This window comes from Pterocles gutturalis, unplaced genomic scaffold (assembly GCF_000699245.1).
Source record: "Pterocles gutturalis isolate BGI_N339 unplaced genomic scaffold, ASM69924v1 scaffold40, whole genome shotgun sequence".
Taxonomy (NCBI): domain Eukaryota; kingdom Metazoa; phylum Chordata; class Aves; order Pterocliformes; family Pteroclidae; genus Pterocles; species Pterocles gutturalis.
Genome location: NW_010140267.1, coordinates 7,124 through 19,401, shown reverse-complemented (window position 1 = coordinate 19,401; position 12,278 = coordinate 7,124). Strand labels below are relative to the sequence as shown.

Genomic DNA, 12,278 nt, shown 5'->3' with positions numbered 1-12,278 from the left:
GGGTGGTGGTAGCTGTCCTGTCGCCCCGGGGTGCGCTCGGGACTGTGGCCCTGAGGGGGGTTTGGGGGCGGCGGCTCTGTGTGGGGAGGCTGTCGCCTTGCCGGGTGCTGCTCGTCCCGGCCTGGCCTGAGGGGAGGCGGTGGCTCCCGTCAGGGCGGGGACGGGGGGGGGGGGGTCCCCCGGGTCGGATGTTTCGGAGAAAAGCGGCTGCGCAGGTCTGGTTGAGGCGGTTGACGCTGTAACGCTTAGAGCTGGCCTTTAATGTCTTTTGTAGATTCACCCTACTGGGAAGCTTTTCGTGCTTTCGGATGGAGAAGGAAAACATACGACTGTGGAGCTGAGCGAACCTGTAAGTTGAGGAATACTTTGGAAATAACTTGGTGTTGCCTCTTGTGGATACCGGAGGTTTTGTCCCTTCTGAAACCTGTGCACGCCTTGCATGTATTGATCTTTTAGTGAGAAAAAAAAATTCCCTGGTTTCTTGCTTGTCCACTTACATTTCATTGTCTCTGCTTCTTACATCTTCCAGCTAACCTGTAGTCTTCTTCAGATCTGCCTTGGTCTTCATCAGTTTTCAGACGGTGTTGAGAGAGAACTCATTCCCTGTCAGACACATCCCCGTTTGGCTACTTTGGCTTAACTATTTGTTGTTCATAGTGTGATATATTTCACTACCTGCATTAGCTCTATTTCCTTTCACATTTTCGTCCCTTACTTTATTGCCTTTATGTTTATGTGCCTAACAGAATATTTTGTGAAGATAATCCAAAAAACCCCAAGAATATGATATTCTGAAGAGTCAAATTTTGAGTTGACATTTCTCTATGTTCTTAGAACACTTGTCATGGCATTGCAATAACCTTCACTATATTGAAGTTACTGAAGTTCTGCCTCTACCTCTTTCTTGAGATCATGAAAAGGTTTCCTGCCTTGGGTTCTTAAATCTTCAGATGTCAGCATCTGACCAACGATTCCACAACTTCCCATACCTGAGTAAATGGTTGAATTTCATAAATGCATAGCTGCATTTTTAGGCACTTCACAGTCTGTATTGGTGTGTAAGGGAGGAGAAACTGGTGTGCGCAGAAAAAACATGCCAGGTTCATCTCTCTGGTTTGCTGGATGTAAATGGAGGAACTTTTAGATTTGCTAATCAAAGTGCTTTCTAACTTTTTCTCACCTTTGTTTGCATGTGTGTGTAGTTCCTCCTTTCAACAGAGAAACACAAAATTATGGTGAGGGGAGAAAATCTATTGCCGTGTTGCAGGAAACTTGCTAGAAAGTTAAAAGTAAGAGATATTGGAACAATATTACTGAAATAGAACTGGAGTCTTAAAATTAGTATCTTAAAAATAAAACACGTTTGAGTTATATGATTTTGGAATAAGATAAAATGGGTAGCCTTTTTTTTCCCTTGTTCAACCAAGAGCTTTTGATTGTCAGTATCTTTGTATTCTGAAATCTTACTGACAGATTACTTAAGAAATCATTTCCGTTTATAACTCCTGAATCTGGAATACTGGAACAGCTCTCTGGCATGTGTGATACCTTGTTAGCTCTTACATAATTCTGTAATTTACTCAGGTTTGAATGCAGTGCATTAAAATCTAGATTCTTCTGCTCACTGTGTCCTAGATTAGTCTCTGTTCAGTGATTAAATGACATGGTTTTATATACTTATAAACTGGTATCTTTCCTCTGATGCTTTTTTTTTTCCCTGTCGGAACTGAATTGGCTGTTACAACACCTGTGAATCTAAGTGGCTCAAGGCTTTTGTGGGTTTTTTTTGGAGAGCGTTGGGGTGTTCAGTAGTACTTTATTGTTTGATGTGGAACAACCTGTTGTCATGAACAAACCGTCAGTTGTGGAGAGTTCCTAGCTTAAGTGCTGTGCAGTAGAGACAGCAGATAATTTAGTGATTTTAATATTTGGTTTGATTTCTAGCTAGATGAAGAGCTCTCAGGAGTTATTGAGGTAGTCGGAAAAGTAACAAATCAGGCAACCATCATGTGTGCATCATATGTCCAGTTCAGAGAAGATAAAAGTCCATTTGGTAAGTAAGAATATACATTATGACAAATCAATTTTGTATTCTGAACTCTTCTTCAATAAGTAAGAAGGGAGAGCCTGATTGATTACCTTTTCTGGTGGACAAAGTCTTTCTTCAAGCTGCCAGATATGGAGTAGAATGTAGAAAAGGAGAGTGTCATGGGAAAAATTCTGTACAAAATGTACTGGTTTACTATCAAACTGTAGGGACCGACAAACCTGGAGCCAGTCTAGATCATGGTCTGGTGATTCTCCCACTCCCAAATGTGTGGTTCTTTGCCTTGTGCTGGACCTTGTATGATTGTGCATCTAGCAGGCCTAAAAATAACCCTCCAGAAAGCAAGCAAGGAGAATGTGGCTGCCTTGGGAAGATTGGGGAGGATGAGGGAGACTGGGAACACTCAGCTATACTGCTTTAAAATAAGCAGTGCTTTAATGTTGTCATTTGCTTGTCAGGAATTCAGCTTACACATCATAGCCGTTTTCTTTGTCCTCTTTCAGATCTGGAACTCTACAATGAAGCACTAAAAATTATTCATGAATTCCGTGAATACTTCCCATTCGGTACTGTGAGGAACAATTGATTTTTCTTAGCATATATTTAGAGCTTCGGGGGGACAATAGTACCATCGCTTTCTTGCCTGACAGCATGGTAACAGTTGCATCTATTTCCACAAATATAACGAAAAGATGCTGTTACATATGCTATGTATGGCCAGTGAAGAATGTTTTCTTTGAAAATTAATTTATGCAGCAAGACAGAGAACACTTCTATGGGTATCTCACTGTCTGTATATATTTAACCCTTCTGCATCCATGAGGAGTGTTCTCTTGCAGGATTGGACTTGCTACAAGCTGAAGTTTTGTAGGCATCTTTTTATTGTTGTTGGTAGTAGTTCTAGGATACTTTACATAAAACTCGTATTGAAGACATTTGGTGGGGTTTTAATATAAAGATTTTTTTTAAATTTCATTTGCTTTGATAAAACTTACTGAACATGGGGAGGGTATTTTGCATCTTGAAAATAGTCTCTTCTCCAATAAAAAAGATCTCACTGCATTTAACTATTTGTGTCAGTATTACATGTTAGAGCGCTGTTTTCAGTGATACAGGGTGACCTGCATTCTATTTTACCTGACACAGGTAATTTAACAAAGTGGAGTACAAAGTACTTGCCCTTTGAACTGATGTTAAACACTTGGAAGATGTTTAGTTAGGCTTGGGGATTTCAAGCACTGTTGAGTTCCCATCACAACCTTCATTCTTGGTGGGAGTCTAAGCAGAAGTACCAGATTCAGCCAGTACGTCATTATGACTTTAACTATATAAATTTGCACGCAATTCCTATTTTTGTTACTGTCCAGGCTACTTCCAGCATGTAGGAGAATTCTTACATCTCTTAAGGTAAAATCTAACTTTCAAAATATCCTCTGTGAATTAATAAATAAAATATTTTGAAGTACTTTAAATAAACCTTGTTTATAGCCATCTTCATTAACCTTTCATACAAATGCGTTTCAGGTTTAATGGCTAGATGTAGTGCCTTATTAAGATTGCTAGCTGTGTCCTTATTTATAGGCATCGCCATTTTAAGTCAAGGAATTTCTTTGTTTTAAAGCCTTCTTATTCATCAAAGTTAGTACAAACTGGGTGGATGATCAAGTTAAGAGGTGATCTATTTTTTCCACCTGTACTTAGAAGACAGTGACACAGTGATTGTCACAGGGAAGGAGGAGGACTTGTGAAGTGTGAGTCAGTCTCATACAGCAAACAAGAACATTAAGTCAATGTGGCATACCATGTCCTGTCTTGTAGTGCTGTCACTACTATATTGTAGTGCTTAACAATATTCAGTAAGATAAAATGACATTGTTAATAACTGCATGTTTGTTTTCATAGCATATTAGTCTTTTGTATTATTGCACTTTAGAAAACTGGTATTTTGTGCATGTATATATGTTATGTACAAATAGTTCTTGGTTACCAAGACTATCCAGACATAGTAAAATAGTCTACCAGCAGCTGGCTGTATCCCTTTACCCCCACACAGAGACCATCCTTGGATACATGGTCCTGTGTGTAAATATAGGAACACATCTGAGCAGGAAATGCTACAGTTTCCCTTTTGTCAGTAAGACTCCTGTTTATCCAGTCCTGCTGCGATGGTACGGGGCTAGGCAAGCAGGATACAAGTAAAATTTTCCACTATGTGCTTTTCGTTCATCTGCTCCTCCAGACTGTATCAAGGTTTGTGAATAAATGTCCTGCCCTGGCTATATGGTTATACTAACAAGACAGCAATGCAAGGAAGTGTAAAATATTCTTGATATTAAGGGAAAAGTAATGCTTGGGTCATACATGCACTTAGCAGGATGACAATGTGGGAAACTGTCGGACATTACAGATAACCAAGGGAAAGGAGTAACGAGGGGCCTGCTAACCCTCAGTTAGGACTGCACTAACAAGATAAAGGTGTGAGAATCTGCCAGACTTTGCAGATAATAATAAGGGAAATAGTGATCTTATGGGTTGCTGACAAAAGGGGAGTCACCAGGGCAACCATATTATAAACACCAAAGAGGGATGTCACCAAAACCAGGGTGAGCAGCAGGGCCAGTAGTGGCAGGTGTGAACAGAAGCTGGTGGCTTCTTTAGGAGGATGTTGGGGTGGTAAAGGGTGGGAACCTGAGAGAGGAAAGGGGGATATGAAGTGAATGATGTCATGGGGGCTGACCAGGAGAGGTTCCCGTCACTTGGAGCTGGACAGTAAGCCCCCTGCTACCACCACTACCACCACCCACTGACTTCTGGGACCTGGCACCTTTCTCCCTGCCCTTGCTAAGGGAATGTTAGGAAGGGTGCTCCAAACATCGACATGGGAACACTATCACCTTGCGTCCTCCTGTAACATCGGACATAGTTGGCAGGATCCTAAACTAAATAAACGTTATATACGGAAAAAATAAATCTGGTAGAGAAGGGGCATCTAGCAGAGGCACAGAGAAGCATGGATTGGGAAGGAGAGCTGTTGGACAGGTGGCAAAGGGATTGAGCAGGTCCCAAACTGGGCTCCCTTGGCTGCAGGGGAGGTTAGGCTTTAGCAGAACCTGGTTACCAAGCATTTCAAAAACAAGAGGCAGCTTCAGGCTGCCTGCCTTGGTGCAGGGCTGGTAGGTGGTCCAGTCTTCACAAAAGACTGTTCTGAACCTGGACAACTATGTTTTGAGAAACAATTCTTAAACCATCAGTCTGTTTTAGCTGTCCAGCAGTCTGAACTGCAAATAAAAACCATGAAACAGGTGATGGGAGAGTTTTAGTTAGGAAACTTACACATGGGGGGAAGGAAACCCTGCGCTTTGGGAGGGCAATGGCACAAATGCATCCCACCAGCCCTTGTGTGTAGTCATAAGACATTGCCACTCTAACAAGGGCTGTGCAGCAATCCACGTGCTCCCACTTTCTCCAGCCCAACTTCTCCTTGACAAGTCCAGCGGACATAAAAATCAGCTGGTGGTTAAGTCACTTCTGCTCAAAGCCCTGTAAGCAGTGGGACAGAAGGACTTGGGTAAGAAAGCTGGGAGCAGCCCTCCTTGTGGGCCAGCCAGCTACTGTGACTTCCCTCTGCTCTGACTGCCCAGAGGGGGAACGGCTTTATGTCCCAGTTGGTTGAAGTACAGAAAGCAGTCTCTGAGTCTGAAATGGAGGAACAGAATAAAATTTGTCAAATTCTCGGGGAAATTCAGTTCTCATAGGGATCCTGAGGGAGGCCACGAGAATGCAGCTTTCAGTGAAGCGCCGAGCAGGAACCCAGGGCTGCACGTGGGAGGCTGGGAGAAGCCCTGTCAGAGGAGTCACTGCAGCCCTGTCTGGCCAGCGCTGGACTCTGGGCTGTGCCTGGTCACCATCGCCAGACCTGCTCTGCTGTCCTTGCTTGAGCATGGACACGCACAAAACTCACGTTGTTCTCATCTTCAAGCAGTCTGTGCATACAATGGGAAAGCGCTTGTGCACTGCTCGCACATATAATGAAACAAAAATAACATAATGTAATCAGCATGAACCATAAGGCCAAAACATTTTAGCATGCAAGGCCACCTTCCTCTAGTTAACTCTATCAGAGTCGAGCAGATATCAGAAAACAATCAAAGTAATTACAGCTAATAAAACTTACAAATCCTCATTTCCATAAAACAGAAGTTTTATTGCCTGTATTTATATAAATGGGTATGATACATTAAACCCCAGCTTACATTTAAAAATGGGAACATTTTGAAGAGCTCTTTAACAGCAACATAAAGTGTGCAAAAATACTGGAAAGATAAATAAATATTCTAACAAGAAAAAAAAGTAACCACTTTCCCATGCCTACAAATATCAAGTACCTCTTAGATTTTTAACTTAAAACAGATCTTTGTCAATTAGGTAAGAAAATTTAGATCAGAATAAACGTAGCAGATGTATTACAACATTAATGCTAAATCAGAAAATATAACCTTAAGTCCTGAATGTAATCATGTACATCTACAGAAAACATTTCCACATTCTATCTTGTTGCAACTACACTAGAGCACTTAGAAGTAATGGTATATTACAATATAATCTCTTTTAAAACACAAGTTTTCACAGTCCTGGCAATAAGGTACCAGTTTATTGCTAGCATTCCACTTAGTATTTCACAGCACGCAAGTGTTAATTATCTCATATCTCAGTATATGAGATACTGTTTCTACCAGTAAATAAACACACACCAAGTAAACTGATGTTATTATCACATACCTTAAAACAGGTTTTTTTTTCCCTAATTTGTGTTAATTTTGTTGCCTACAAAATCAAGGACAACAATACCAATTGTCTTCTAGCACACTATTAGCAAAAGCTCATTGACTGTTTCTCAAATTAATAAGTAACCTTAATTCCAGCCGGTAACACATCTAGAACTACTTCTGGTCAATGACTTAAAATTTTATAGCCTTTTAGGAGCAGACTAGTGTCCACTAGTGACCAGAAGCAGGATTTATACAGGTTGGTTTCATACCTCCCAGCATATTTCGTTAAGTACAAGAAAATGCTGATTATCCAAAAGTCTTCAAATATTTTTGTAGTCAAAACTCAGCATGTAACTTAAAACTTTAATATTTACAAGTCTCCAGTCCTTGAGATTTCAGATCTTCACAGTACCATATTAAAAATTACTCAATCAAATGAAACCTCCTATAGTTTAACTGCACTCTGCACTGAAACAGACACATGACTTCTCAGGGAACTCTTCTCTAGGATACAGATGTCGCTAGGAGACAAAATCCCCAAATTCTTTAGCATTAAAATTCACATCAGCTAGGTATGTAGGTAAATTAAATAAGACCTTGAATTGCGAAGATATTGCTTTACTATTAACAAAACTTGGGAACAGAAAGAAATGGATTTTTCTTTAAAATAAAAATCTTTAGAATACAATTAACAGTGGCACTTGAAAGACCTTACAAGGAAATGACTGTTTGCATACAAGAGTGTGATCAAACAATGAAGGAGGAACCCACAGCATCACTTTGCGATCTTCTGAAGAACACTTTTCAAGTGTTTATTTTGAAGGCCCACTTTCACTAAACACAGCATATAAACACTGCTTTGTTCAGAAATCAAATAAAAGGGCCGATCAGCATTACCCTGAAAACTTTACTGAAAGTTTTAGAAAATTCAAAGAGTCCAAAATTCCAGGAGTGCTTTTGAACTGAACTGCTTCAATTCTCTGAACAAGGACCACATACTATACCCAGAGGCTCATTTCAGGAATACCTGTTTCTACCAAGGACAGTCATACACACATAATTTTACTAATCTGATAGCAATTTATTTTTTCACAGTAAGTCACAAAAGACCTTTGTCTAAAATATACACTTGGACTATGATGGACATCCATTAGAGAGCCCCACATTTTCAAACTATATTTATGCCTGGACAGTCTCTGCTGGAATGAGATTCCCTGTTGTATCCAGCTGCATACACTTACAAGAGCAGGCAGAAACCGGGCACTCGGTATGGTCCCTAGATAGCAAGAGCAGAAAAAAAGAAAAAAAGGTGAAGTAAAATTAACAAGAATTTTCTGATCTATACATTTAAGTATGTGCAGGGACATAGTAACTCAGCAAAACTCAGTTAAGTTTTGCATGTGCTCTAAACCAACAAAATGTTATAATGATAGATACAGCAAAGGAGGGATGTCCCACACAGCACAGCACACACATGTGAAATAAGAAAGATTTTAACATCAACTTACCTGAACCAGCTAAGCATATGCCCAGCGTGGCCACCATGCCTACAGTTGTGACACCAAGTAAACCAGTTGTTGAACTGGGCTAACTTCTTGTCTTTGCTAAGATCCACTTTTTCATCTGACTTGGATCCTCCTGTGCAGAGGTAAACCCACCCCCAGAAATATGCTTGTAAATCATTATGTTTAATTTATATTTCAGTCCCAGTAATACTCTTAGGAACATTATGTGAAAAAGTGGCCTAATTTTAAAAGAGAAGTCAGTAAAATTATTAAACAGATAAGAACTGGTGGAAAGCCAAAACTAGAATTATACTGCTGAGCTGTTGTTTCACATCTTACAGACATGCTAAACTTGCCTGTTAAACAAATTTTAGAGACAGAATCTCTTTCAAGAGTGATTTATGTTTCAGTGATTGATTTATGTTCCAGTGAATTATGTGCCTGTTTTACTGTAAATGAAATGTTCTGCTTTAGGAAAAAAAAAAAAAATTTAAAACCAAACAAAATCTAAGTTGTGAATTGGAACAATTACAATATAGAAGTCATAACACAGATCAGTGAAAGAATAAGATATATAAAGATAACTGCACAGCTGATCATGGCTCTACAACAGGACTGACCTAAAAACATATAAAAAAATCAGTTTAATTTAGACCTTGTATAATGCTGAGCCCAAGACATTTTGAACCAAAAGATTCTAGTTAAAATATTTCTTAGCTGTGACAGCATTACCAATTCATTTACATTACAAGATTTCTGTAGCATCCCTACAAGTCATTTCAAGAATCTCCCTTCCCATTTCTCACAGTTTTAAGGCTCACAATACTGACAACCACAATACTTGAACCTTTTCATCTGTATAACCATGGAATTTGACTGACAGTTTCACTGGGAAAACAATCAGAACCAAGTAACTGTGCCTACTGTCTGACACCAAACAAATGAGACACAGGTTTCATCATAAAATTAGATGAGATGTAAACAAGTTTTCAGTTACAGTCTTCCTCCCTCAAAATGAGTATGAATATTTACAGTACAAACAGAAAGAAAAAGGTGCAACAGAAGATCTTCCATCAGGAACTGCTAACTAGGCCACTAGTACTCTAGCTGAATAACTAAAACCCACTGTGACATACCTGGACAGCTGGAAACTGGTGTTCCCATATTTATCAAGCAAAGTGCACAGCGAGGAAGAGGTTTACGGCAACCAGGACAGCTTGTAACTTTTGACTTAGTTGGTGAACCACTAACTCCATATTGGCTAAAGCCTCGTCCCTGATGAGGAATAGCTGAACAGCTGTACGAGATTGATTTTCCACAGAAATTGCAACTCACAAACACCTAAAGAGAACAAAAGCCCAATAATTTTTCGGTTCAGTTCCACTTTTGCTACAACTATGAATGAATTTGTTCAAGCTAGCAAAACTGATATTCTAGAGAGTGTCCTGGAAAGCCAAGGCTACTTATGAAGGAGTTCCTAACATCTTGGCTTATAGATGTGGCACGCAGTCCTGAGAAGCAGGACTTAATGATGCCCGTTACCTCAAAAGCACATAAAAAACACAAGTGCACAAGTGCTAAAATGTGGAAAGGTATAAAGATAATAAAAAGCTACACCTGTAGTAAAGAAAGAAATGAAGTTTACTCTACTTACTGCGTAATTAAATCTAGTCTCTCCCTCCTTATAGTCAGGTGACCAGCTCTAGAGTTCCCAACATGAAGATTTTCCTAATAATCTTTATCTGCATACCTTATGCCTCAAGTTGTGACTTGATACCAAGGAGCACATATTTTAAATTCTTTAGGGGCTATTTATGTTGATCACACGATGAAGGAGCAATAAACTCAACTCCCTCCCACTTGGAGCAGTACAGATGCAGCTCTCCCAGACATGAATTCAAAACCAGACTTCCTTAGAAACTTTTGGGCCTAAGGTTTGCAATGCACATAGTTAGCAGACACGAGGGAGTGGAAGGTGCTGCAGTTAAGACCATGTTGGCTAAAAATGCCACCAGATGTTAAGTAGATAGCATTTGAACAGGGAGTTTAGCTTATGTTCAGAACTGATAATGAAAGTTGCTGCTCTTCACTTTTAGTTTCAAGTTCAAGGGCTTCAAAATAGCTTTGAGGTTTGCTTCAATTCAAACAGAGCCAATTTGAACTGGTTCTTGGTTCAATTCCCTGGTTTCAGCATTATCCTCACCATTCAGCTGGATGATACATCTCTGATTTTGCTTTTCAACATGTGAGAAAAAACAAACAGTTTCCCCAAAGAAAGTGTTGAAAAGTTACAGTTTCTGTTATTTGAAAGAAAAGTGTTTAAGAAAAAAAAAAACCCCACACATTTGAATAAAAGTTGTAGGGAACTGATTTCCTAGATTAAATATAAAGAAACATAGCTTTGTTTACCATACTTCTGTACTCTCTATCAAAACAGTTAAGTCCTTTGTCAAAAATTAATTTGAAAAAAACACAGATACTTTTTTAGGGCAGCATCAGTTGAAATCCTTCTTTTACACATGAATCCTCATGAAAGACAAGGTGCGGCCAGCAACTTTTTTCTATAGAAGTACCATGGCACTTTCCTTTCTGGATTGGTCATACTTCATACAAGAATTACAGTTACCTGGGCTAAAGGTTTTGAACTGGGGTCCAGCTTACTCCTATGGATATCAAATTCTGCACGTTTATGCCAAAACCTCCAAGCATCTAAAAGATTCCTGTAGTTCTCAATCCAGTACTGAACCCTCTCATCCTTAAGTACATCTGATGGAGAACCCTAAGGCAGGCAGGAAAAAATGTCAGACGCACAGCGCAGATACACAATACATATTATTCACTTTTTCAAAACACTTTACAAAGCATACAAGAAGATATGAAAAATAATACAGTGTAATTTGTCTAAAAAGATTAATTTTCTGTTAAACTGTAAATCGGGTTTGATGAAAACTTTTCATCGGTCTGCCTCTCCAGTTGAAAATCCCCACGCTGCCATGTCCTACTGAAAACTCGTGTCTGTCAGATGAAGGTTTACAAAATTCTGTCACATATCAGAGTCTCTACCATTGTTATGATTACATATGCAGTTAAACACAGTGCTGGCAATAGCTGCAACTGTGTAAGGGCCAAGACAAGTCCATCACAAAAAAACCCCCAAACCAATACCTACAGACAAACAAAAAACCTAACCTCAGTTCCCTATCAAAATCCCGAGGCAAAAAAAAAAAAGTTTTGACCCTACGAGGAAACACACCAGCAATAAGCAGTTCAGCTATTGAAAAGAACTATTTTTTTCTTTTTACCTCTTTCCTCTACTATCTCCTCAAGCTATCTCAACCAGAGAGAGTGAAGATATGTTTGTAGTTAACATTCAGATGATTCCACAAAGCAGGCATGATATATATTGTCACAAATTATTATAGAAAATACTCTTTAGTTCACAAGATTCAATACCATACTGCTAAAGAAACTATGCTTAGTTGTCTTCCAGAAATATTTATTTTTGAGTGAAACACTAACCTGTAGCATACAATAGCTTGCTGTCTGGACATCTCCAGTTCTGTCAACATAGCTTTCCATCAAGTCCACTCCATCTTTTGTCAACCCTGTTAACAGTATTCCCTCCAAATTCCCAGCATCTTTCATTTCATTTGTCAACTTTTCAATAAACCTGTTCAGCTATTAAAAAAAAATATTATTTAACTTTTGCCATCCGTTCATCCCTTCCTAACTCATTTATGTCGGTCTATTTAAAAACTTTCAACAACTGAATCACTTTCTTTTAAGAGCATGTTTTGCTAACAGCTGGATGTTTTAAAGGAAAATGCATGTGGCTATATCCACTATATTGCAAGAATTCAAGTATTTATCAACAAACTGTAAACCTCCTATTATGAAGTGCAAAGAGGGAAGCTACGTATTCTTTAAATACTTCACTGAATTTAAAAGAAAACATTC

At 39.1% G+C, this 12,278-nt stretch overlaps 2 protein-coding genes across 2 annotated transcripts in view; one reads left to right on the top strand and one right to left on the bottom strand.

Moving 5' to 3' along the window:
* Positions 1-274: 274 nt before the first annotated feature.
* On the top strand, positions 275-2,633 carry RPA3 (replication protein A3, 14kDa; the record flags this gene model as incomplete). The annotated part of the gene is made up of 3 exons (XM_010083563.1): positions 275-349; positions 1,945-2,053; positions 2,551-2,633. Coding segments are annotated over 3 exons (267 nt in total), but the record flags the coding sequence as incomplete, so codon positions are not given.
* A 5,094-nt stretch (positions 2,634-7,727) lies between these two features.
* The window catches only part of MIOS (missing oocyte, meiosis regulator, homolog (Drosophila)), a 10,923-nt gene continuing 6,372 nt past the window's right edge, over positions 7,728-12,278 (bottom strand). Inside the window, exons 6-10 of the mRNA XM_010083562.1 lie at positions 11,841-11,999; positions 10,948-11,100; positions 9,458-9,662; positions 8,325-8,454; positions 7,728-8,092 (exon numbers count right to left, since the gene is read on the bottom strand). Of these exons, the coding sequence (XP_010081864.1) occupies positions 7,996-8,092; positions 8,325-8,454; positions 9,458-9,662; positions 10,948-11,100; positions 11,841-11,999 (744 nt within the window). The 3' untranslated portion in view covers positions 7,728-7,995. The remainder of the gene's footprint in view (positions 8,093-8,324; positions 8,455-9,457; positions 9,663-10,947; positions 11,101-11,840; positions 12,000-12,278) is intronic.